The sequence below is a fragment of the Marmota monax genome, unplaced genomic scaffold (assembly GCF_021218885.2).
Source record: "Marmota monax isolate L192 unplaced genomic scaffold, Marmota_monax_Labrador192_F-V1.1 WCK01_AAM20220418_F8-fsc00024, whole genome shotgun sequence".
NCBI classification, from domain to species: Eukaryota; Metazoa; Chordata; class Mammalia; order Rodentia; family Sciuridae; genus Marmota; species Marmota monax.
Genome location: NW_026695224.1, coordinates 14,335,037 through 14,362,149, shown reverse-complemented (window position 1 = coordinate 14,362,149; position 27,113 = coordinate 14,335,037). Strand labels below are relative to the sequence as shown.

At 34.5% G+C, this 27,113-nt stretch overlaps 1 protein-coding gene across 3 annotated transcripts in view; it reads left to right on the top strand.

Moving 5' to 3' along the window:
- Positions 1–27,113, top strand: part of Cdh8 (cadherin 8) — a 362,712-nt gene that overhangs the window by 290,169 nt on the left and 45,430 nt on the right. For all 3 annotated transcript variants that reach the window (XM_046434742.2, XM_058575820.1, XM_046434741.2), the window contains exon 10: positions 4,280–4,397. In XM_046434742.2, the coding sequence (XP_046290698.1) occupies positions 4,280–4,397 (118 nt within the window). The remainder of the gene's footprint in view (positions 1–4,279; positions 4,398–27,113) is intronic.

Genomic DNA, 27,113 nt, shown 5'->3' with positions numbered 1-27,113 from the left:
AAGGAGGAATGTAAGAAATTTGTAATCAGGCATATCTGGGATGAGAAATTATATATAATGTCTTTGATGCATTGGGATGCTGATATGTCTCTGAATGCCTACTTCTCAAGGCATTGAGAGGAATGGTAAGAATGTGAAATATGTGTACCATCATTTATTTATTGATCCATCATTAACTCATTTAACCAATACTTATTAAGTAGTTGCCATGTGCCAGACATTGGTCTAGGAGTAGCTCTAAGAGATCCCATGATGTCATCATGCTTGTTAACAGATCAGATCACCAGAAATGGATTGTTGCCTGCTTGTCTTTTCACAAGTGATTAATGGCAGGGATACTCTACTACTACTAAGTGTTTCTTAGATCATGTAAAATAGTCCAGAAAGGTTTAGTAACACTGTTAATAAAAACAACCTGATGTAGATTGGAATTAAAAAGTACAAGAATATTTTTAGAGTGTCAGATTTATGCTATGATACACAACTTTTAACTTTTCTTCAGTTTCTTGCCTTTGGGAGGTGTTCTATTTCAAATCAATAGTCTCAAGAAATAAAACAGAGTCAGCCAGTCATGATGGTGCACACCTGTTATCCCAGTGGCTCAGGAGGCTGAGGCAGGATGATGGCAAGGTTGAGGCCAACCTAGTGAGACTCAGCCTCAGCAACTTAGTGAGACCCTGCCTCAAAAATAATAATAATAATAATAATAATAATAATAATAATAATAATAATAATAATAAAGAAGAAGGACTGGAACTGTGTCACTCAGTGGTTAACCATTCCTGGGATTCAATCCCTGGTAGCCCCCCCACACTCCCAAAATAAGAAAAAGAAAGAAAGAAAGAAAACTAAAAGTCAGCTCCCATTGAAATTCAAGCACAACCTGGAATTCATTTCCTCATGCTGACATCCCAGATATGCTATTTTTCCCTCCTGATACAGTTATATATTTTACTTTTAGCTTCCCCTGAAATTCAATAGATTTCACAATAAATTATTAAACATCAGATTTGTCAGTTGCATCCTAACTTTTATGAATAAAAGGGAAACATTTAAATGGAAAGTTAAATGCATATTCCTAAAAATCTATAACCTCTCCAGAAATTCTGACATTATTCCCATGAGATAGCTCTTTAATTATTTTAAAAATCAACTGAGGTCATAGTAGCTCAGGGGTGGAACGATGCACTTTTCATTTGCCATCTACTCAGTGCGCCTATGCAATATGCCTCTCTGGAGGAGCACACTTTGAATAAATCTGTTTTTTCCTTTTCTTCTACTGTTTAAAGTTAAGTGTATTCAAATGTTATTACATCAATGAAAACTTCAGCCTTATTAATATGGGTATCTTAATGCATTTTAATGGCACAAAGTCCTTCAAATGATCTACTGGACATCTAATATTAGATAAAATGCCCAGGCAGGGGCTATCTGCATTAAAATAAAATGAAGTGTCAAACATGGCTTAACCCAAAATCTTAACCACAGCCAGTTTAAGGGATATTTGAAATAGGATTTAAAGATTTACCATTTTACCATTTTAACCACTTTCTTATCAACACATCATGCACTAAGTTTAATATATGTTTAATGATACAAACTTACTCAATAATTATGTGGGTTGTGTGAACACCATTCTTTTTCCTTGACTCAAAACTGTGGTTCTTAGATGTAAATGTACACTTGATTCACAGAAAAGGTTGTTGACCCTGCAGATTGCCAAGCCATATTCTGAAACTTTCTGGTTCAGTAATTCTGGAATGAGGCAGAAGAAATTGCATACTTAATAAATCCTGATTTACATAAATGATGGGGGGAAGCCATATTCCATATTCTGGTGGGAATTCAGTTCAAATTTTCTGAGCTGTGTGGTTTGCAGGCAATTGTACTCCTTTGCTGCAGGTAAGCTAAATTACTTCATGCTTTGGGGGATCATGTTGGCTCTGCTTATCAAATAACTTTCATATTGATTCATTCCAGCATGCATGAGCTTCATGCAGATTACTTATAAATATATGAATGATATTACTTTTCCCACTAAGTATAATAGGAATGCATTTAATTATGAGTGAAGTCCATCCGAAAATTCCTAGAAACCTTTTCTTCATTGTGTTTATTCTTCTCGTGCACCATATGCTTCAGAAGTTAACTTCTGCAACACCTGGGAATAAAATTTGGTACAGAGAAGACTGAGTAAATGGGAGAGGGGCTGCTGAAACTGCTGTGGTCACAGGAAGACTCTTGCCATTTTCTTCACTCTGGAATATGAAAATCCACACCGCTGATCTTAAATGAAGGGGCCAATACATATTTTTCTGTTCAATATTTGTATATTCATGTTGTCTAAAAGAGTTACCTGTATTCCACATCATCTTCCCCTTTCACATCCATTCATGCTTATTTTTAACAAAACGAAAACCCCAGGGCCTCTCTCTATACTTAAATGTCAAGGCAAATGTGGTATGTGTTTAGCTACAGCAAATACAATTTTGTTCTCCTCTAAAATGATTGAATGGGGATCTCTGAATAACATCAGTTATTTCACTTATCACAGTGCCATGTCATCAATAAATACTAATGACCATAATAAAAATAATAATGATGATGACCAGCACTTCATTAAATATCCCAAAGGAATGAGGCAGTGTGTCAAGAGAGTAATGTGAATTTACATCAGTAATTTAAAAAACTCTTTGAGAAAATGTATTTTTTCTATTTTAGGCCTACAAACAGGATTGAATTTCAGAAAGAGTTAACTCCTTCAAAGAGTCACACGTAAAACTCGGACTTCTATCTAGGAAGTTTACCAAAGTCCTTTCTCTGAATCGCTACATCACTGACTTAACCACTAATTATATTTTGGGGTATTTTATGTTATAGTATCACTTAAACTACATTTAAACATAAAGAAAGAATATATTTCCATTTAAAAGTGCAAAAAATTGAATTAGGAGAAGTTATTTTATTTTTATATTTAGGGTATTTCCAATCATATAATATGTGCTTGATATAATGCAAAATGGCATGACTATTGAAAGTTCTGAAATTGAGGTTCTCACCTTTGTGCAGGTTGTAAGTAACTACCATTTTACAAAATGAAATGATCCATTTTTTCACTTTAACTTGCAAAATTCAATAGAACATAAATGTCCAAACAGGCATAATATATTTGGCATGATTTTTACATACTCAAAATGTCATAAAATTGAGCATATTTCACTGTTAACTATGTTTTTTTTTTAAATTCTAAATCTATGATCACCTTGGCTGCTAGGCTTCATCAGCATTTTTTACCGACTTTATAGACTTTATAATTACAGTTGTTTTACTGTAAACATTGGCCTTTTGTGGAATTCATTTCATAGCTTTTTACAACCCACTACAATGGAAATTCTACACAAGATGCTGATGACAATAGAAGCATAAATGTCAGAGGTAATAGAAATATAAGCTATACTTTTATTATATTAGCTCTTGCCCGGTTTCCCATTAAAGTAATAAATATCATAAAATCATACATACAAAGACACATCTCTGACATCCAAAGAAATAACTTAGCATAAAGTTAATGTAGCTTTGCAAATGAAGCAAGTACATTCTGTAGGCACCAATTCCAAGTATCCGTATCTATCCAAACATTTCTCTGCACAGTGGTAATTCTTCTAATCCCTATAATTTATTCATCTCAGGATACACTCCAAAGCATTGTTTGCATATGTTATCCACTAGCTTTAAAAGCAGTATTCATTATTGGGAGGGAACAGATGCAACTCATCAGAAAGGTTTGTTGCAGTGATGTTTGTGTGGCAGAACTCTCTATTTGGCAAACACTTGTAACCTGATGAGCAAAATGAAAGAAGAGTCCTAAGAACTCAAAATTTAAGTCCTTTACCTCTAAGATCCTCCCAAGAGCCACACTGCAATCACTGTAACAATTCCAAGTCTCATTCTAGATGCCCGTAAATACTCAAATTGGAAAGAAAACATGTAATTGCCCAGTGGAATTTTCAAATACACTTAACTTTGCTATTTCAAGCCACAGACTACAAAGGACATGACAGTAATGCTCTTAATTTACACCAACTTATCAAAGCTGAGGTTTTAAAGTGATGAATTTTTCTCCTTATTCTTGGCACCAACCATCCATGACAATTTAGAAAGCTGAAAAGAAGTGTTTGGGCCAAAGCATCAGACCACAAAAGGGATATCACTAGGGGTTTAACGACAGTAGGAGTCCTGTGATGTGATCAGAAATACTGATGTGAATTTTATGTTACAGGTCATTCAAACAGTGAGTGCCATGGACAAAGATGATCCCAAAAATGGACATTATTTCTTATACAGTCTCCTGCCAGAAATGGTCAACAATCCAAATTTTACCATCAAGAAAAATGAAGGTAAATGTATAAGCTGTGTGAAACACGGTAGAGCATAAATTGTAAGATAGGATGTGCTTTCCTAATCGAACTGAAGAATATCATTAAAATAATTGTTTTCATTCCAAGAGCTTTTGAAATCCAGTTTGCTAGGCTAATACCATGGTAATTACATCACTTCCCCTTTTCAATGTCGAAACAATAGGTAAGAAAATTGTTAATGTGGAAATTAATTTTATCCCAGGGAATACTTCAATCACCTTACTTTAAAAATGAGGAGTCAAATTTAACCCCTGTGAAAGCTTCTGGGAACTTTGAGATACTGAGATATCTGCCAGAGGAGGAACTGGCTTGCACTTTGCAGTTGTTAAGTTTTAATTGAATGTTTACCAAGTCTTTAGGGAAAGTCTATTCTAATTTTGCCTGGTTTGTGAGTACACATTAGAGGTATTTGTTTTAAGCCTGTTCTGACTTTAATAATAGCAATTAGATCAGAAAATCCTTCTTGAAGGACACTTTTGTCAGTATAATTTTTTGAACTAATATAAACTGATTTTATTGTTAAATCTCTCAGTCACAGAGAATATTTAACCTATTTCATTATGTTTTGAGGACACAATGTGGATTACCATTTCCTTTAGTATGGTTTATTACATATGAAGACGTTAAATCTTTTTTCAGAAATGTGTATTTCATCTGTATATTAGCATTTCCTAATCTCTTATACATTTAACAAGGATTTTTAACTCAGGTTTGATGAAAATGTATTTATCTTAGATTTAGTTGTTTTAAAACAATTAGCAAAATACAAGTATTCCGCAGACTTTTTATAGGTATTTTTGAATTTCTGAATGAGTCTTAACTTGGTTCACAGTATCTGTTGGCATTATTTGCTATATTCTATTTAAAGGAGGTAAGGAATTTTGGAATAATTAGTTTATGAAATAAAATAAGATTTTAGAGCTTGGGTTAAATATATTATAGCCTGGACTTTTAACAGAATGCTCCTTACTTCTTTGAGAATGCTTTGATAAATGTAGATGCAGCACAGAAAAGTAATTGAGAAGTGGTAATGTGGATGTTACTCACTTACCTGGCTTCCATGATTATGAACACTAAAGTGAGGAAATCATATTTTCCCTCTTCACAAATAGATTGCTCATTTGTTAGGAACTGTAACGTAAGACCAAGTTTTTGCTCCTTATTAATAATGCCTTGATTTCTCTTTTATGAATGTTACATGAACATGTTGGAGACAACAGCCCCATCAGAATCCCCAAACTGAGCTAAAAGTTGTGTTTAAGTGTGGTCCATGCTTATTTTGAGTATGAACTACTTAGTATCTGGAATTAATTTTTAGTATTAAATTTCTTACATTTTTAGTTAAGATATGTTTTCCCATTCCAAATAGTAAGAATTTCTTGGTGTTTTCTGTCCATCTCATGATTCCAAATATGCTTGTTGTAGGTTTGGCTCTGGAAAGCACTGCAAACACAGTATTGGGTGAATGGGAAAATATTATTGGGTATCATGAGGAGTGTAACTTTGACTTGCACTTAAAATGGCTTAGTACATTTGAATAGGAAAACATGCAGTCCCCATTGAATGAATTTCATGTGTGTTCTCTAATTTAAAAAACGGGAATGAAAGGAAGGGAAGGGAGATAGGAATAGGAAAGACAGTAGAATGACTCTGACGTAACTGTCCTATGCTCATATATGAATATGAATACACAAACAGTGTAAATCCACATCATGTATAACCACAAGAATAGGAAGTTATATTCATGTATATATAATATGTCAAAATACACTCTACTGTCATGTATATCTAAAAAGAACAAATAAAAAATTTAAAAAAGAAATGGTAGAAAATAAAATACTATAGAAAATTTTCTTTGACCATATCACATTTTAATAAATCACACAGTAGAATATTTAAAGCTATGTAGATTATATGTTATTTTGAAACTAGAAACTAGAAGCTATAACTTTAGCCTATCTAATAAGTTTTCCTTTTATCTTTGTAAATTTTCAAAATAAAAGAAACCAGGTATTGCAAACTGAATCAAGATTGAAAGGACACTCTGCTCTAGGTGCATAATTATTTGTTTTAAATTATATGTTCATTTGTTTTGCAAAGAGTGACCATATAATTTATAATTCCAACTGTGAATTTTTTTTCAAGCAAAAGGGGTTGCCATTTATATTTATGTCTAGAAAACACCATAAACCAAAACTGTCTTGTAAGGACATATGTTCACCGTGATTTTGGATTTAGGATCCAAATATTCAACATCTCCTCATAGAATAAATCATGAACCCACAGGTCTTTGGAATAGATATGTAAAGTTTATACTCTAAGAAATTTATGAGTTTTGCTCCATAGACCATACTTCTTGACTTTGTGCATTGTTACTACAAGAATGAGAGAAAATTATGTTTATTAATACATAGAAACAAAGTAATAGAGTTTGTCTAACTTAAAACATTGTTATAGGTAAACAGATAGCCAGATAGTCCCTGGGCCTGTTGCCAATCCGTTGTTAATGATGAGAAAAAATAAAAATAACTTTAAAAAGTCAAAATAATAGACTTACTTCTACAGTATATTTTATGTTGGAAATATTAAGAGATGAATAAAATGGTATAATCCTATTAGAAATTGATTATTATTAAGATGGATTTTAAAAAGGTCTATATGGACATTTAAATGAGCAATGTCTCTCACTGAGACCATTATAAGTTCCAGCCCACTAGGACAATATTAAGATCCAGAGATATCCAGTATATTCAGATTCATAATTAATGGGTGGATTATTCAACTACTTAATTTGATCTTCAAGGGAGATAGTTTCAGCACTTGGTATTTTCTAAGTAACTTGCAGCCACGACTTTTAACTCAAAATTCTTTTGAAATTTCTTCTCTTTCATATAGATTTATGATAATGAATTTTCAGGTAACTAATTCATAATCAAAGACAAAAATGAGACAGAAATGAACTGTCTCTTGTATCTGAAACAATTGAGTGATTTCACAGACAATTCTCTGCAATAGTAGGAAAGCAACCTTCAATATGGTTAAACGTAAAAGTAAAGGTCAAAAATATGATGAATCATTTTTATCCCATGTATACACAAAAAAAAAAATAGAGTACCTTGAATTTTCTAATTATATAGCTTGGACATTGGTCTCTTCATCTTCTAGTTGGGTGAATTTATAAACAAAGGCTTTTGCTGACCATATTTCAGTATTGGCTTCCATTCTAACTGTGTAAATGGAAAATACCCAACAATTCAATATAATAAGACAGGGAAGATAAATGGTCCTTTTACAGATACTGAAATATCTTGCTTGCAGGAAATTTGAGGTTTGCAGAAAACTCCTCTTACCTAGCCTGGACATTGTAGGTAAATTTTTTGATGGGAATTGCCAGAATACATCTGGTAAAATGGGAGTCTGCATTGTTCATACTAAAATGTTGGAATCGTGTGTAATAAAATGAGTAGGAACATTAAGCTGTGCCTCTAAGGAGTGCCAGTGGGAAGGAGAGATATTGACAGTAAAATGACACTTAGTTAAATCTTTTTATGCTTAAAGGAAAAAAAAAAGCAAGGGAACCATAGTACCTTATAATACTGATTTTCCCCTTGATATGTTAAAAAAAATTGTCTGAAATCTTTTTTATAAGAAGCTCACGCTAAAGACAGAATTTTGATAATTAATCTGAATACTCTAGATGCTGACTAGAACTTCACAATGAATGTGCTGTATGTTATCTCAATGTCTATAATGTGGCTCCCTCTTCAGAGTATAATTCATGCTTTATCCTAAGAATTTCCATCTCAACTGAATATCCCACTTCAAATGGTATATATATATATATATATATATATATATATATATATATATATTAGTTTGTGTCCTGTAGAAGCATTCCTTGTAATAACATTCTGACTATAAGCAAAGTATTATAATCCTCAGTTTTCTCATCTATAGCATCAGGTTAACAATATACCTTCTTTCCTCTTAGGAGTACTCTGATGAATATGTATAAATCAGGACTTAAACATCTCTTAGCATAGAGAAAACTACTTATCAATAAATGGGAGAAGATTATCTTTACATGAGTCCATTAATTCATAACTTCTCATGTTATGCCGTATCTCCTCTGGCAAATTATTCTTAATCAGGTCTATTTGAAGCTTTTATTCTATAGATTTTTTAAAATGTGCAGTGACTTTGAAAGGGGTCTCACCAATACTTCAGAAGACATTGACCTCCAGTAGAAGACATTGCAAGAAATCTGCCTATGCAATACTGTAATGCATTACAGTTCAAAAAGTATCATGATAGAAAGACAAAAAGGTAAAAAGAGGAGGAAATGAAGGAGGAGGAATAGAAACAGTGAAAATACCAACCAACCACAGAAATAGCTGTGGGATTTCTGGATCTGGTTTTGAATTGAAGACAATCTTTCATTATTTTTCCCCACTTCTCCTTGCTAAAATGAGACTCAGGCTTTCTCCACACTGTGGTTAACCCCAGCTTCCAACTTGTTAGGATCACTTTCAATTCTAACACATGAACTTGTGGGAACCATTACTTGGTGGGAACCATTTTGCATAGGCTTGACTATTGCAGACAGATTTTCCTTGTACTTTTGACTACTGTTAGCTTATCTCAGACTTCTCTAGTAAAAAAAAGAAAAAGAAATCTGTTGCCTGAAAATGGAATGGATCTACCTTGCCCAACACAACCAGAGCTGACCCTCTTTCTCCTTCTAAGTCCTTAGGACTCCTCATACTCAGGCCGTAGGTGTCAAAGTGGACAAATACTTCTTGCCTCTTCTCTCTGCCTTAATCTTGCTCTATCCTTCCAGGCTGAATTGTACCTGAAAGTCCCTGTTGCTGATCCACAGGGCAAAGAGGTCACCTTGGTAAGCCAGCTGTGCTCTTTCTGGTTACCTCAGCCCTGCTTGAGTTCTCCCCTTACTATAGGATGCTTTGAAGCAAAGACAGGACTTTCCTAAATAATTTGTTTTCCTTAGTAGCCTTAATAAAAGTCCCAGTCACTCAGCTACCGCAGATCTGTTGTTATTGGGTTTCCCAGGCAACCGCAGCTGAAATATGCTTAACTGAGTATGATAAAGAATACTTAACGTATGTTCTTTCTTTCTATGATGGAAAAAAAAAGTGGACTTTCCCACAGCAAAACAACACAGCACCAAACTGTAAGAGTTTTCCATCTAAATTTCAGCTCTTGCCTATATGAAGCATGGCACTTTTCCTCCAAGTTGAATAATTAAAGGTAGCACCCAATTTGTATCAAACAGGAAGTCCAATGGATCCCAGATAGATGGAATGACATAATACATACATGATCCAAAATGTTTCTGCCTTAGTAATTCATTGTGTGTGCTTGCAGCAATGTGCTGTGGATAAAAACCCATTTATGTTTCATTTTGTCACATAAACCATAATTAAGGGCAATGTGCAAGCTATGAAAAATAGATCTGTACTTATACTTTCTAAGTTTTTTATGACTACATCAATAGGTTCAAAACCAAGGAGTTTTTCTTTGCCTAGCCTCTTATTTCTTTTTAGTTTCTGTGGTTTTCTTTTCTTTTTTTCTTTTTCAAATCATAGTGCAAAGGTACCTTCAGAAATGAAAAATTTCCTTTGCAAATATTGAGAATCCTAAAATTATTACTCTGGTCAGAAATAGTACTGCCCTTCGTATCTGTTTTTCCATATGTTATGAGAGACAATTTAGTTCTGAGATTACTGACTACTGGGATATAATTTAGATACATATCATGGATTTATATGTTTGGTTGTCAAAATGCTATTCAGAGTTGTGAATTGGATCAGATCTTCCCTGTCAATTTGCTAGCAATCATTTCTGATCCTTACAGGGCATTCTAATTCTGAAGAGTTTTGAAAGAGAAAAAAAAATAAGTTGGTACATGTTTGGTTATCTTAAAATTATCTTTGTTATTTTAAAGATATCTTAGTGCACAGGACCTTTCATTTGAGAAATTTGTTTACTGAGAGTTTTTTTTTCAAATCCTTGTAAAGAAAAATAGCAACATGGGGACCAAAGAGAAGTACTTAGAAAAATATTTTTCATTTAGCCAGACTTGTTTGCACCACTTTGTTATTTATGTCATTAAAAAATGATGCTATTTACTGATTTATCATCTATTTCCAAGCATGAAAATAAGTCTTGGGATTTTGTGGGTGTCAAACAAACACGACTGTCCTTTGGAGAGCATAACCAAGGATTAAAATGGAATATGGAAACAAAATGAGCTGTCAGTCTATGCAAATTTTCCTTTTCTAAAAAAGTATTAAATGTAGTTGACAATCATTTCATCTGCTTTCACACAGAAGTTTGCATTTTGAATTAATGTGAGCACTTTATAGACACAACATTAGGCATACGTGACATTCTGTCTGCGGATGTGACCTGAATAACATTCACCAACTGCTTAGGATCAGTCAGTTTATTAAAGAAGTGGATAGAGAAGGCGGAGAAATAATTTGGCAACACTAAAGGGGGCACTTCACATAGATAAACATTAAAAATGTGGGATCTGGCGTGAATTAGAATGAAGGATAAAGGAGACTCTGTGGATTACATACTTGTTAGGAATATTTAGGGTTGAGTCTCAGTTCATCTGATTAGGATCTTGCAAGAAGGAGAACATTCACATGCGTGCACACACACACACACCACACACACACACACCAAAAATAAATTAAATAATCTTGAACCTCTATCTATAATGTATAAACATTATTTACTTCCATATTGTTTTCAATAATAAAATATTATTGTAAGTGCAATAAAAATGGTACAGGGCTAAGTTCATTATCGAGTAAAGTAGAAATACTCAACAAATACTAATTTTCTTCTCCTCTTTCTCTTTCTTCTACAGTTTTGTGAATGTCCTGAATCTTTTTCATCTCACCAATATAAAATATAAAAACTTTTTATAAAGAAGTTGAAACAAGTTATTTGGGACATTAATAGCCATATGTTATTCTATGGTCCCTTATCTCCTGGGCCAGTGATTGATCATGTCTGCAAACACAGTCCATGTGAAAGGCACAGGGAAAGTGAAATGGGAAAAAGGAATATTTGTATTAGGCCATTCTTTGAGTATAACTCTCATTAAAGTGAAATAATAAAAAATAAAAATGAAAAGTACCTAAAATTTGTGGTTTCCATAGCACTAGAGACAACGTACATATTTTACATATTGACAAATGGGATATTTTAAAAGAGACTTGATAATAACAGAAGTTTCAAATGAGGAGTACCTTAGTAAATAGCTAGCTTATGAGGGTCTTGCATGCTAAGTACAGAACTTAAAACATGCAAAATTAAAAAAAAAATAGGGCAACGGAGATGGATGTCTGCTTCCCCAACTTCTTTATTCGTCATTGTCTCTGATTTTGTATACTTACTCCATCTACACCTAGACCTTGCCTTCAATATGCCAAACTAGTTGTACTTTTTAATTTCATCACCCTTCTCTTCCTCTGGAAGGCACATCCTCCATTCTCTCCCTTCTTTACCTAGCTAATTTCCAACCATTTATAAAAACTCAAGTAAAAGTTCCATTCACCTTGAAGCAGAACAAGTGGGGGTGGTTAACTATTGCTGTGAAGTTTGTGTTCTGCTTTTCTCTGCAGTGCAGTGAGGTCCAGGTCTGCCAAAGCAGACATGAATCAAGGAATGTCTCCTCCACTGTCCTCAGAGTTATTAATAATAGATTGAATCTTTATTCACTTATTCATTCATTCAATACCAATTTATTTATTGTCTACCATGTGCCAGATACTACCCTGGGAATTGGGACTAAAGCAGCAAATAAAATAGACACTGCCTTCTCCCTCCGGTACTGTGTATTATTGTTCTCCTCAGGACTCCGTCTTTGAATACCAATTTGAATTCTCAGAGAGGAAACTATAATTTAACATGGATTTTCGTCGGATAGTGGAGGAATTTGTAGGCTGTTCTGCAAAAATACTATAATTTAGGGTTGAATGATCACAGATTCTAAGTCCTGTGCTGCCCTAAACAAGGTTCACTCTTGGACCTTACCTGATTTGCAAACATGGGCTTATATAAGGATGAGTGAAGCTGGCATTGATCCCATCACTCCCATCTTTAAGAAGTTTTGGCCAGATAGTGCTATACATCTACATGGACAGCCAACACTCTGTCTCTCTGAATTTCATATTAGTGCCTTGTTATTAGTGATCTCAGATGAAGTATGTTGACCCAGCCTATTCAATGCATTGATAGTTGCAAGGTCAAAGGATGTTTGTGAGCCCTGTCCAAATGCACAGTGATCCACAGGTGTGTAAAGGCTGATGATTCTATTTTGTAGGCTCATTACAATCTATCATAGTTTTCATTCAAGTGACATTACATATAGTGTGTGCTTTTTATGGCTCCTATGCATGATTATTTCAGAAACCTGTCATTAAATGAGGACTTAGCAGACTTTTAGTGTATTATACTTACTGAGACCACCTGGCCACTGGAGGGTGATATTGTGTACCTTTCTGGGCATAATAGAGGGCTCACATTCTATCTGTTGCCTATTCTGTCTGTTCTCTAAGATGCTTCCAAAGTGAGTTTGCTCATGGTCTTTATAGAGGAGGATGATGGTCATCCTTGGACCTTTCTGGGTTACTCATTGCCTTTGCTTCCATCCTAGTAGATTGCCTACTAGAATTTCCTTCCAGTATTGCTTGAGTAAATTATTCTCAGCCCTTTGAGGCTGTTTATCTTAGGGAGGTCTGAAAAAATATGATACTGTACCTGGCAGGATGAATACAACCATCCTTCTCTGACTGCATTCTTTCATTTGGCTTGTCAATGCTAGTTCCATTAATGGCATATGGACTTACTCCTGCCCCAACTTAACCCCTGGACTTCAGATCCCTCTCATCCTAATGGAATGGATTACTGCTGGAGAGCTAAGGGCTCATGTAGTGTAACAGTGAATGTGCAAACTTGTGGTATTAGAAGAAATATTACAGACTGAAATCAGAGAATTCCTGGGTCCACCAATTAACAGATAGGAAGGACTCAGATAAGGATTGGATAAGACTTTCTTGAATAGACTGTAAAGATTTGAGAATGTTAATACAAAATCGCTGCGAACAAATGAAAGACTGCATTAGTGTCAAGGGGAGTATCTATAATTTATGTGGTAATTGATGGATTTTCTGTTATCAGCCTTCAAAAGAATGCATATGGAAATAATCTTCACACTAGAAGTCATAGTATAAAATCTCCTCCATGTTAATAGGTTAGATAGCATTCTCAAAAGAGGTCCTGCTACAATATTGTCATTTCTTTTTCTCAGTATGTTTGGGCAGAGTTCTAGACATTAAAGAATAAAATTATTCTCATATACTGAAAGAATTTACTAAACATACAGCAGTTGATTCTGTTACTTTAGAATTTGGTAGTATTATATGTCTTCTAGAAGGCTGGAGGCAAGGAAAAATAAGAATTCTGTGAAGATATTTAATAATTTGATTCGTTTGATTTATCAGGAAGATAGCTCAGAGAAACAAAGCTCAATGAACTTCTGTATGAATAAGAAGAGGCTCTATGTCTGGCACAGTTAAGGGAGAATAGTCATTTTTTTAGGTAGTTCACTTAAAAGGAAAAATACATAGGATAGTAAAAATATTTTTTAAAAAAATGTTCTATGAAACATTTCATGAAGAGCCATAAACTCTGTGAGCATAAAACTTCACTGATTCCCAAAAGGAAATTAATGAGATACTTCTTAGTATTTTGACTATATTGCTCCTTCTCTTGATGTCTTCAGCATAACAAATGTGTCCTACACATTTAAGAGGCTTTTACATACACATACAGTTTAATACAGAGACTGAGAAGTTCGTGGATATAAACACGTATTATGTACATCATTAGTACATGTGAAAAAGTTTTGTCAGTGCATAGCTTCAAATGTTAAAAAGTTAAAAATAGCTTTGGCTGTGCTCTGAGACATAGTATGAGTCAACAAGAAACTTGATTTTGTTATAAATGTTCATAGGCTGAAGTTCAAAAAGGAAATTTCAGAGTGGTTAAGAAACAATTATCTAAAATTTATTATCTTTTTTTTCCTCAATGTAAAAATTCCCTAAAATATAAACTGGTAATTACATAGAGGTCACATTATGTTTGGGTAGGGCAGAAATAGGAAAAACTACCCCTCTATATTAATTCTAGTGTAACATTTTTCTCTTCTTAAAATAAGTATGAATTCTAAAATGGATGTTTACTTTTGCAAAAACTTTTTGTTCAAGGAATGACCTAGTTAACATTATATGCTGTAAAATGCAATTGCTTATAAAAGAACTATTTTTGAAAATGTGAAATATTATTACAGAGATTAGGAAACAAGTTTCCATTTGTGATTTCACGTATCCACTTATGATTTTATATAAGGATCCCATGGTTATTCTAAGACAAATATACTATATTTTACTCTGAATGGATTATTTGTCAAGATGGAAGAAGAAACAATGGAAAATGCATGGAGCATCTATTTATTTCAGATGTTTTTACATTGTCTATCTCTATTTTACATATGAAGAAATTGAAGCTCAGATAGGTGAAATGACTTGCCAGGCAGGTGGCTGGTAAGCTGCTAAAACTGCCTCCTCACAGTGTCTTAAAAACCTTCTAATTTATTCCTAGAAGACTACTTGGTAAAGCAGTTTATATTTTATTGTATGGTTTGCACAAACTATGCTTCCTTTTGGCATAGAAGCTATAGAAGGTAGAAGCCATTTGCTAAGAATTGAAGAAGAGATTGTCTCAATATTAGTGAGGAGAAAAACTTGGTAACTTCAAAAAAAGAAAGCAAAACAATCAAAATGATCTATTGCAGGTATTCTAATCCTATAACAAATAATAATTATCATAAGTAGTACTTGGCGAACCCTTATTATATGCCAAGCATTGTTTTCAACTGTATGTATCTAACTCTCACAATGGTCTTTGCAATTCATTACAACGATACCAAATCATTTACAATCAAATTATTGCTTCATTGTCCATACTTAGCAAAATAATAATAAATTTGTTCTTGGACTAATCAGCCTATTCAACCTAACTCAACTTTCCACTCTAAAATTAAGGAACATATAGAAATATCTGGATACAAAAAATTATATTAAAAAAGAAAGACACGGGGAAAAAATAAAAGCCATCAAAATTAAGACAAGAAATCAAAGTAGTGCCAACATGTGGAAGTACTGCATAAACATCAATTATGTGTACACACACACACACACACACACACGTCTCTTTAAGTGGAGGAAATCTATTTATAAGAATTTTGGTTGGAAGGCCTATGGTAATCCTTTGTTTTAAAACCAAAGTGCCCATTACTCTTTAAAATTTAGTAATCAACCCTGCATGGGCATTTTTTTTTCTCTTTCCATATCTTCCAAAGGATTAAAACTCACAGAAATAAATTAAATGGAAGTTTCACAGGGAACAGTGCTAAAAGTTTTACAGGAGAAAACACTGTTTAATCCTACTGATATGTTATTTATTCTACATTATCCTATTTTAATGTTCACATATACACATATACACATGAATCAGGACAAAAAGAACACAGATCTTTAGTGTTTTAAAATGAAAGTAAAGTGCACTGAATGGAAAGAAAATCATTTAGAAATATTTACTGTTTTCTGGAAATAGGACTTTTGTACCACTATGATTCTGTATAAATAATGTTTATATCTTCTAAATAATACAATCTTAAATTTAAGTGATTTAAATTTAGGGACACAGAGATATGTGAGTCTTAACCTAGACCAATATTATAATTGTCTAGATATATTAGGAATATCATATTCAATTAGGAAAAAAATAAAAATAGAGACTTCTGCTGACATATGATATATAGCTTTGTATCCATATATCATTGTAGTACAGTGGGGTCATTTGTGATTGGGAAAGGTCAAACATTGTGGTCTGAAACTAAATTGGGCAAATATTTTTGCATTGTCCTGATCCAAAGCCCAAACTGTAATATCACCCTTTAAGACTAATGTCATCAATAAGATATTGTTAATGAAATACACCATTAATTCATATCCACCTGAGAATGAATAATGAGCCACTAAAATATTGACAATTAAATACAATATTTTGATAAATTTAATATACATAATATGTGCATATATATAAATATATATGTATATGTATATATATATACACATATATATATACATATATATGTAAATATATCTTCAGTAACCCAATAAAGTGAGCACTTTTGCTTCTGAGCAAAACTTAAGGAAAAATATAAGAATATAAGTGCTGGGTCTTGTTTTTTCCATATAGAACATAGTTTTAGCATCCGAAAACTTCACTCTCCAGGATTCTTCTTTCTCAGGAGTGTTGTGGCAATGTGCAAATGGAAGAGTAAAAGTGGAAAGTGGCAGAGACTTTTAGAATCATAATTCAAGGTAGGACCTCATAAGAAGGGACAAAGGAAGTTGTTTTCAGGTAGGAATACACTTAAGGCATTAAACTAGCTGAAGTATATGTTAAATTGAAGTATATATTATATTATATTATATATTATATATTATATTATATTGAAGTATATATTAAATTTCACATGCTGATTCCAAGAGGTCAGAATTCAAATCTGCAAGGGTAATATGGCAGTACGAATTTCCAAAAAATAAAAAACAAGCAAACAAATAAAATCTCATGTGTTAGGATTGAAGTTATATCACCCATGATTCTTTCTCCAGAGAGTCACCCAGATAAGGTGCATTGTTACATGGGCTACATGTGGCTCCTTACAATAGCAAAAATATGAAAGGGAAAAGGTGAGGTATTAGGAAAGTCATAAATTCTAGTAAGAGATACAGTATAACTCAGAAAATCAATACCAAATCCTGGTCCTAGAGATTAACCAGAGATAGTACACAGATTATTGATTAATTCCTGAATCTTTGCCAACCCCACTATTTGGGGTCCATTAGATGTTGGGTTTACAGACAAGGAATATTTACATTGTTTTGCATCAGAGCCTGTTTACATACAGAATACATTAGTTTTTTTTTTCTCTTAGAGGACAAAGAGTTTTTTTTTAATATTAGGAGAAAATTGGAGAAATATGGAAAAGCAAAAGCTGTCATAGCTATGATCCTACTAATTATGATCCCATGTGGATGTTGTCTTTTTTCAGGCTTCTGGTATACAGAAAAATTATTGGAGGTAAAATGATGAAAGAGAGCAGTGACAGATGTGATCACATAAGGCAAAGAAGCCATTTTCCACAGATTGGGTCCTGTCTTGGGCTCCACCGCTTGCTATTGGTCTATGATAAATTATTGGTCCTCTTCGCTTTAGTCTTTTCCCTTAAGAGGGATACATACAGGAATAACCGATAGCATTGCAAAGGGTACAAGAAAACAAACACACAAATAATTATATATGAGCTTCATAAATGGTCACTGTGATTAAAGAATGTGAGAGGCTGTTAAATGAGTAAATGCATTTTGTGTAACTTCACACAAAAGTGCTTTCTCTTAGAGACAATTAGATGGAGAGAGTTAATGCATTTACTAAAACTTATTGCTTGCATGTAGTAGAAACCCTGCTCAAATTATCTGCTCTATAAAGAGAAATGGACCCAAATAACAAAATGTCCAGAGTTTAAATGGCTTGTCTAATTACCGCATCCAAGAACTCTAAGTCTGCTGAATGGCACATCTTTTCCTGTTCTGCTTTCTGTCGCCATGTGGGCTCTCTACATATTCTCTCCACAGGCTGGGAAAGAAAGCTCCCAGAGGGAAAAGTTCTGCATGAATCCCAAAGCTTGGTGTTTTGGAATGAAAAACCTTCTCTTTCTCAGATTCCATATCATTTCTTGGAAAATGGCCCATGTTTGGCATGTGACCCCACTGTGTCATTCTCTGTATATAGAGGGGTGAAAATGTTCTCAGGGCTGCTGTGCACCACTGTGTAATTTGTTCTCTATTCAAAGCCCCTGGTCCTGGAAAGAATGGACACTGAGAACCTGCCCACACTTCCTCTAAAAAGCTGTGATCTCTGCGAAGTCTCCCTTGTCTCATTTTCAGTAAGACATAACATCATTTCCAATCCCTGTAGCTGTAGCTGCCCAAGAGTGAGTCCATCTTTTAATCACACAAAAGCATCCCTTAGGCTAACAGCATCCATGAGACCAATGACGGGCTGCTCAGGTAAATCTTTCCTTTTTCCTGGAGGCCCTTGATTGATAGCCCCACCACAATCAGGAGAAAAGGAAGAAGGTCAGTTTTAAAAGGGAGTCAGGTTAGGTAAATAAAGAATAAGAGTCATAGATAGGTCAGTAGCAACAGTTCTGTGACCTCAGAGGGATTCCTTTACCTCCTCTGGGAAGATTCTCAGTATAGAATGACTCTCCAGATCAGAAAGTTATGAATTGCAGTTGTCCAATATGTGACTTACATTGCATTACATTGCAATATGTCATTGTGAGATGTGACATAATATAATGTAAGTGACAGGCAGCTAAAATTTTACAGCAAGAAAACTTTTTTTATATCCAGAATCTGCTATCAAATTTGATAGCAGCTATCAATCCATTTTCTTTTTCTGCAGATAGATCAAAACTTTGATGCCCATGAAAAGCAGGTCATTTTGAAACATCCACAAACACTTCACTGCCCACATGACTCAGTTCTCGTAATTCAGTTTACAAAAACACTCTTAAAGCTGCTTCATTTTTTATTCAAATTGTTTTTGATTTTTTATACTATAGCAATGATGCTTTAATCTCTGAGTTTAGTTTTCTTTTAGATATTGCCCAAAGGTGATAAATATTTTATCCATCATTATTATTTTAGTGCCTAAACTGGAGCAGTGTTTCTCAACTAGGGGACATTTTATAATCCAGGGTACAATGATAATTTCCGAAGATGTCATACTTGGAGGAAGGATAGGATATAACACTAGTAATGACCTTTTGATTCCACAAGTAATTGTTTAAGTGAATTGGTCCAAATATGGTCTTGACCTCATCCAAACTGACCCAAGTCAAGTTTGATGAATCTAGAATGAATTTATCCTAGTTATCAGAACCTCAATGCAAGTCATGCCAATATATTATTCAAATATTCAGCCAAATCTTTGGGGCTTAAAAGGTCACTCTGTTAAGTGAATCTCTTTACTCAGCAAAGCTGATTGGGGAATTCCCCATCTACCAACAACCCCACAGCAGTACCTAAAGAAGAATAAAACAATGAACTTGGGTCTAATTCTATTCATCATGAGGTCCATCATTGAGGACCTTTAGAATTGACCTCTCATGCTCCAGTGGTCTCAAAAACATTATAGGAATTTTCATGAAATGGATATATTCTTCTTTATGAAACAACACTGAATTATTCTTTTATTAGGCTTTTCTTTAAATATCATCTACTACAGCACACATAGACATGAAGCTTTTCTGATTAAAATAGATGGAGATATGATGAGAGACCCTGTGCTAGTCCCTTCACCCTGTTCATCCTCAATATGTCTGAGCCCCCTCATCCCCAAAATAACCCAAGACAATTTGAAAACTGAAGAAACAAAAACTTCATCCAGGTTTAAATATATAATGCCAGGTACAGAAACAAGAGGATCTATATTGCTTCCAATAAAACCTACTATGGAGTGTGGACAGCTTTTCAAACCTTCTGCTTTGCTTCAAAAAAGGCACTTCTGAGGACAAAGCAGACAAATTCATTGTTAGTGTTTATGTTATATGCTTCTGTCAAGAAAGTGTCAAGATCTGGTACTTTTCTCTGTCAAGATGCATGATGGCCCTGGTAAAATAAAAATTAAAAAATAAATATCAGTAAACCAAATACCACAGATTTTAGATTATGATAAACTGGAATAGTAATCTCTGTGGACCCATTCTTGAAGGAAGCACTGGATGCTTTTGTTGTTTTGTTTATGGAGCTAGGCTATTACTGTCTATAATAAAATGATTTTAAAGATTAAATATGATAATGATGTAAAGCCTTTACCAGTCTGATGCATAATAATAATTATCATTTATTGACAGTATTATAAGAATTAGTTGTAATGTGTTTAAGGTGGCTGACATGTAGAAGGTGCCTATACCTTGAGCTACTGCTATAATTTAGCTAAAATTCACAAGGAAGAGTGTCAAAATCATTCATAACATGAAGTTGGCTTAATTTTACTTCCTCCCATCATAACTTATGTATATTTTCTCTTCTTTATGGCTTTCCTTAGGACCTCAGGACCCCACTTTGGCACTCCAAGATTACTTTGTACAGAGTTCATATCATAATAATAACTGCAATAACAACAACATCTAAGTGTCTAACACTTCTATACAAGGTCATACTGTGAGGAACCTCTATGAGTACCACCTCAAATCTTTTATGCTGTGCTAGATGTTTGGCAAACTTTTCTTACACAGGATGAGAAAAAGCTTTGTGAGCACTATGCATTATGTCACATCTACTCAGATCTACTTTCCTAGTGAGAAAGCACCCAATAAACAACATCTTAACCAATGGACATAGCTGAGCTTTAATAAAATCTTACAAATATATGCGGCAGGCTATATTTCATCCATAGGCCATAGTTTGTGGACTTCTGCCCCAAACACTTTATTCTTTGAGAATCTTTTACTGTATCGAAGGACAGAACCTAAAGGGGAAATATTTTTGTTTTCTAACCCAGGAAGCCCCATATCCTACAATCCATTAGATGATATTTACAAAATGAATACTTCTCTTATTTTTTGTTGTCATTATATTTTTGAACTCCACTTTCTTTTTTGCACCTTATTATATGTTGTCATAAGAAGTCAATTAGCACTTCTAACATTTTATTTGGAAAATGTCCTGCCAAGGTCCACAAATTTATTAGATGCTTTCAAAAATAAAAAAATATATATATATTTATTATTCACATTGCTATAGACATTTTGGCAAATTTTTTTGGCTGCTATATAGTACAGCTGACCATCTTGCTAGTTTCCTATAGCTTTTTGTCCACCCCTTTAATAGCCTCTACTAAGAAGATAATAACTTCCTTGATGCTCTTCCAGCAATTGCTAAAAGCTTTTCATCTTCCTTTCCAGCATCCACACCTACCTGTTTTTAAAGCTAATGCTACCTATTTTAGGTTTTTCTCATAATGACATATATTTAAGCACCGCCTTATGATTTGTTAGCATTTTCTATGCAATAACTAATCTAAAAAAATAGTAAAATAAAACAATGCTTTTAATGTCTGGTGAATAGTCATCTGGATGATTCTTCCTGACTGACTCTACTGGAATGGAAGGTCTATTCAGGTCTTGTAACTTAAGTGATGATGGACTGAACATTACATAGGCAGTAGGAATGATTTTATCATGTCTATCTCATCATCCAGAAGACCAGCATATACATGTGTGCAATTGACTCTGCAGGATTCCCAAATAGAAGGATCAAGGACGAGTACATGGTGCAATTTCACATTTTCTACTGTCCCTCCAGTAAGATTGGTCAAAGTAGGATTATGTGCAGACCAAAGTAAGATTTATGATTAATTCCAGATTCAGGGTAGGAGACTGTCCAGTAAAATAGTTTTGGAAAAAAAAAAGTTATTTGAGACAATTTTTGCAATATAAAAGTATATAAGCAACATGTGTTTTATTCAACATCAGTTTTCTTAAAAGAAAAAATTGATAAAATGTTTTACAAAGCAATACAGGTTCACATTTCTATTTTGGGAGAGGGTGGCTTTAGCCTATGACTATGCCCAAAATCTCTGGGAAAGCAGGACTTATTTTTCCATCAAGAAAGAAAAACGATATCTTTTTTTAACTGTCAAAATCAAGGCACACACACACACACACACACAACGGTGCTCACACATCTTTGGTGTGTATGTGGTAAAATTCAAGGAACCTCAACAAAGTAGTTACATAGTCCTATCATACATTCTTAAGGGAAAAGTCAGAAAAATAGCAATACAGTAGACATTCTTTTATATAGGAAGTCTGCAGGAGGAACAGATCCATCTAACCACAGTAATGAAGCACAGCAGGAGAAAGTGACTAAGAGAAACATGCTACAGCTAGGTTCATAGACAACAGAAACACTTTAGAGAGAAATCTCTGAGAGGGAAATCTCAGAGAGTCAATGACCACATTTGCCTTGTGATATTGAAATTCATGTCATCAGAAAGTGTGTCATTAAAGCATTACTTTTTTCCATTATGTAGGATACATTTTCATGAGAGTTTGCCTGGTTGAGCCCAGGTTTATGCCACTTGTTCTAACACTGTAGTTGTTAATAGTGATGGTAGCTTTTATTTTTAAAGTATTTGACTAGCCAATCATGGGGTCACCAAACCATTAGGCTACGTCTGCTTCCCTATGATACAAAAACTGATTTCACCACATATTATAATTTTCAAGTGTCTAGCAATGTAGCTGTCAGTATCTAGTAAGGTGATCAAGACATTACTCAAAATGGCAAAGAAATGTTCAAGGCATGTATGTTGGCCGTTCATACTTTTCAGTATGTTTTTTGAATGTTATAGCCAAGCATTATAGAAACTATCTGTATTTATACATTTCTTCATTTTATTCATCCATTTGTGCCCACTTGAAAGTTGACTGTGGGCCTCCCTGTGGCTTATCAGGAAAGATATTGTAACAAATACAGTGGATACAGATCAATGTTATGCTGTTGGAGCTCTTATTCTACCCTCTAACCATTGATTTGCTTGTCAAAATCTTGGGTTATCAGAAAGCACAATAAGATCATAGATAAACAAACCCCAATAAAATAGGGGTGACAGAGCAGAACAATGAGAATTGGGGTGGCAGAACATAACAATGATAATTTCTAAGAGGAGATAGCTGATCTGAATATTACAGAGATTATCAAATAGAGGAAGTAAAGTTTTAGTGGAAGTCCAATCCAAGAAAAAAAAAAGAAAAGCAAAGAAGAATATATAGAAATGCATGCATATAGATGCCCAAAACAGTGTTTGATAATGCAAATAAAGAAGTTCAGATCAACAATGGCCTGGACATACTAAAAATGAATAGGGGGTCCTATACCTTATTTGAGGCCTTGAAAGTAGAAACCTAGTAACTAAAACAATGATAGGGACATAGACAAGGTGTGCCTATAACACAAGAAGGAGTTCTGATATTCAAGTCTGAAAGAAATTGCTGAGGGCTGATTCTTCAAAGTAAGTGTGCCTAACAAAGGTGCATGATTACCAATTTAGGGATCAAAGATAAGGGGAATAGCTTGACTACACAGACATGTATGTGAAAAGGCCTTTGTGCTATTAGATTGTGAAGTGAGGGACAGGCTGGCATTCACAGCTAAAACTGAGGCAAGATACAGACTGGGGGTGGGGAGATTTTGAGTAAATGCAAGGCTGAGGCTGCAAAATAAGAAAAAGAATAGACAAAATTTCAAAATGATTTTGTATATTATAATAAGCCTTGAAAGAAATGTAATAAATTATCTTTTTTAGAAAAAAAATAATTATCTTTTTTAGAAAAAAAAAATAATCCCAGATATTCCGATTATGAACTGTGCAGATATGTTCATTTTGTGTTTACATTCTCTTAGATTAGAAAATAATCTTAGAGTTAAAATGTAATCTTGTTAATAATCATATTAGTTGGCACGGACATAAATAAGTAAATAAATAAATAAACTAAATGGAAAGACCAGAAAGCTGAGATTTATTACAAATGTTTAATCAATAGCAACTGTGGAGGTGTGTACGTTTTTCGAAGAAACATAAATATTTCACAATTCCCATTCCTAAAAACACTGACTGAACTCTGAAGATCTTATCATGCATATTGATAAAAATGGTGCTCTTTCAAACCTCATTTTTCTCATGTGAAATAGAAGAGTTTATAGAGATGGAAGAAGCCATTTTAGAATCATCTATGTGCAAGAAAACTCATTTAGCACGAGTTTATAACTTGACACCACTGTGCCAAGTTATTCCAGGGTTTCAGAGAGCCAGTAGTGACAGAATTGCAACAGGGATCAATAAAAAATCCAACATTCAAGATGAGAGAGAGGCATTATTAACCTTTAGAATTTGTCTTTGTACCTCCTTTACAGCCATGCTCCCAAGAGTTAGAAAGCTGCTTCAGAGATCCTCTTGACCTAGGTAACTTGATCATCTTTAAAATATGGATCCTGCATTGCCAAATACCACTATAAATCCCATAGGATCCACTATTCAATGTATGGCTAGCACATTTCCTTGCCCCTATCCATCTTGAAGTATATAAAGTTTTGTGGAACAGTGCTATTAATAGAGACTTAGACTAACTGGTCAACTAACATAACATGAGAAAGGGGAAGACAGTTAAAAGCAATGACTTTTAAGATGTGGTCATAGCGTTGATTCCCTAACATAACACGTGTTAGTAATATGACCTTAGGCAAGTTAGTAAAATGCTCCGAATCTCAATATTCCTCTAAAAAAAGTATATTAATAAATCATCTTCATAGTATTATTTATTTACATTTACAAAAATCTTCAGAAAGATTAAGTAAACATTTTCTTGTACCAAACACCTGGCTATTTTTATCATCATTGAAAGCAAAAAGAAAGCTTCTGTAGTCACAATAAGCATCGTCAACATTGCCAATATTGCATCTCGGCTGGTTGTTCAGTAGGCTTGTGTAAATTGGAGACTATAGCAGGGCGTGTTAGACTCACACCATGTACTCATTATTGCATCTTACCTTACAAATGATGGTGCTACTCTCCATTCCTTGGTTACCCCAAAGATCCATGAGAAGACATGCTATGTTTATTACAAAGCTGTAGAATTTAAGGCTCAGTAAAATTGAGGTTAAGTAATTGCCCTAACGTCATAAAGCTGATGAGTGGTAATTAAATGGCAAAGGTAGGATTCACTGTCTGTGGGTGTGTAGGTGGGGGCGAGTGAGTTTGAGGGAAAAGTTGGGAGTTAGGGGCAGAGTTAGGCTAACATTAATTGGATGCCCCCTAAAGGTCAGGTGCTTTATATATCTTACCTCCTTTTAGTCTTTGACAATATTTAAAGGAGATATTATTGTTCCATTGTACATTTGTAGATACTTGAGTGACATGATCAGATTTTTCCAAGATTGCAGAGGAGGTCAGATTCAAACTCCAGTCATTTAAATTCTAAAACCAGTGGTATTGCATTGAGGAATTTGGTTTTGTCTCACAGGCTGTGAAAGGACACTCTGTAACTATTATCAGTGGAACTCTCCCTTCCTGCTTCTTTTGTTTCTCTATTTTACAAATATTTGAAGTATCCATGTAAAAGAGGTCTAATGTGCCTGGATTAAATGTTAACATAGGGCTTGGGGTGTAGCTCACCTATACAACACATGCTTAGCATGTGTGAGATCCTGAGTTCAATATCCATCACCACATGCGCACGTGCACACACACACAGAGAGACTAAACAACTACAAGGAAAGTCATCTCCTGTCATCCAACTGTCCCCTTCCCACCTCAGACTTCCCACAGAACTTTGGTTGAATATACTTAGCCGTAGAATGCATGTGGGACTTCTTGCACCTTTGAAAATTCCACTTTGAAGATGATAAATACCAGTAGAGTGGATGTTGAGGGTGGCCTAACCACTAAAGGCAGAAAGAGAAATCATTTGTTGAATAGATTACATTTTCTTTGTCAATCAACTTGGGGTCCCTCCGTAGAGAATGTGCCCTAGCTGGGGAGAGAGTGGAAAGGAACTCACGCTGTTTGAATCCTCATATTCCCACTGTCCTCTCAGTGGGATAATTCTGCAGAAACCCAAACCACATGGGGGATGTGAATAGTTACCTTGAGACCTCAGGATTGCTGCATTTGGGGTTATTCCAGGCAGTGAGTGCATTCCCTCTCCTACCAACAACATAAAAAAGGAAGCACTCACAAAAGCAGCAAAACTCTTCCTTCTTGAATTCCTTTGAAAACAAATTGCTTTGTAGGCAAGTCTGTAACCTGCAGGAGGTTAGAGCATAGACAGAATTGCTGCTCTACATGTCCTGAGTTCTCATATTCATAGGTTAAAAAAAGCCTGAGGTTTCTAAGAGCCATTGCTCAAATGGTAACATTTCTGTATTGCATCAGATCTGAACTAACAAAATATAAATTAGCTGCTCTGGTGAAGAGATTGGAATGATAGAGGTAATACCATCATGAGATGTAATAAAATGAACATGTGAACACAAATTGGTGCGTTCCCTTATGTTTTGGCTTCTTCACTTGTGTCACCAAAAAATCTGCCAAGAACAATTCTGGGGAAGAAAAAGTTTATTTTAGAGCTTATGGTTTCAGAGGTCTCAGTCCATACACAACTGATCATTCCCTGGGGCCTGGTTGAGGCAGAATATGGCAGAAAGATGTGGCAGAGGAAAAGCATTGGGGACATGTTACCAGAAAGCAGAGAAAGAAAGGGACAAAATATGAACCCAAAAGCATGCACCCTCCAATGATCCACATCTTTCAGCCATGCCCCATCTGTCTATAGTCACCTATCAGTTAATCCCTATAAGCAAATTAATGCACTGTTTAGTTGAAGGCTCTCATAATCCAATCATTTCACCTCTAAACCCTCTCACATTGTCTCACACATGAGTTTTGGGAAGG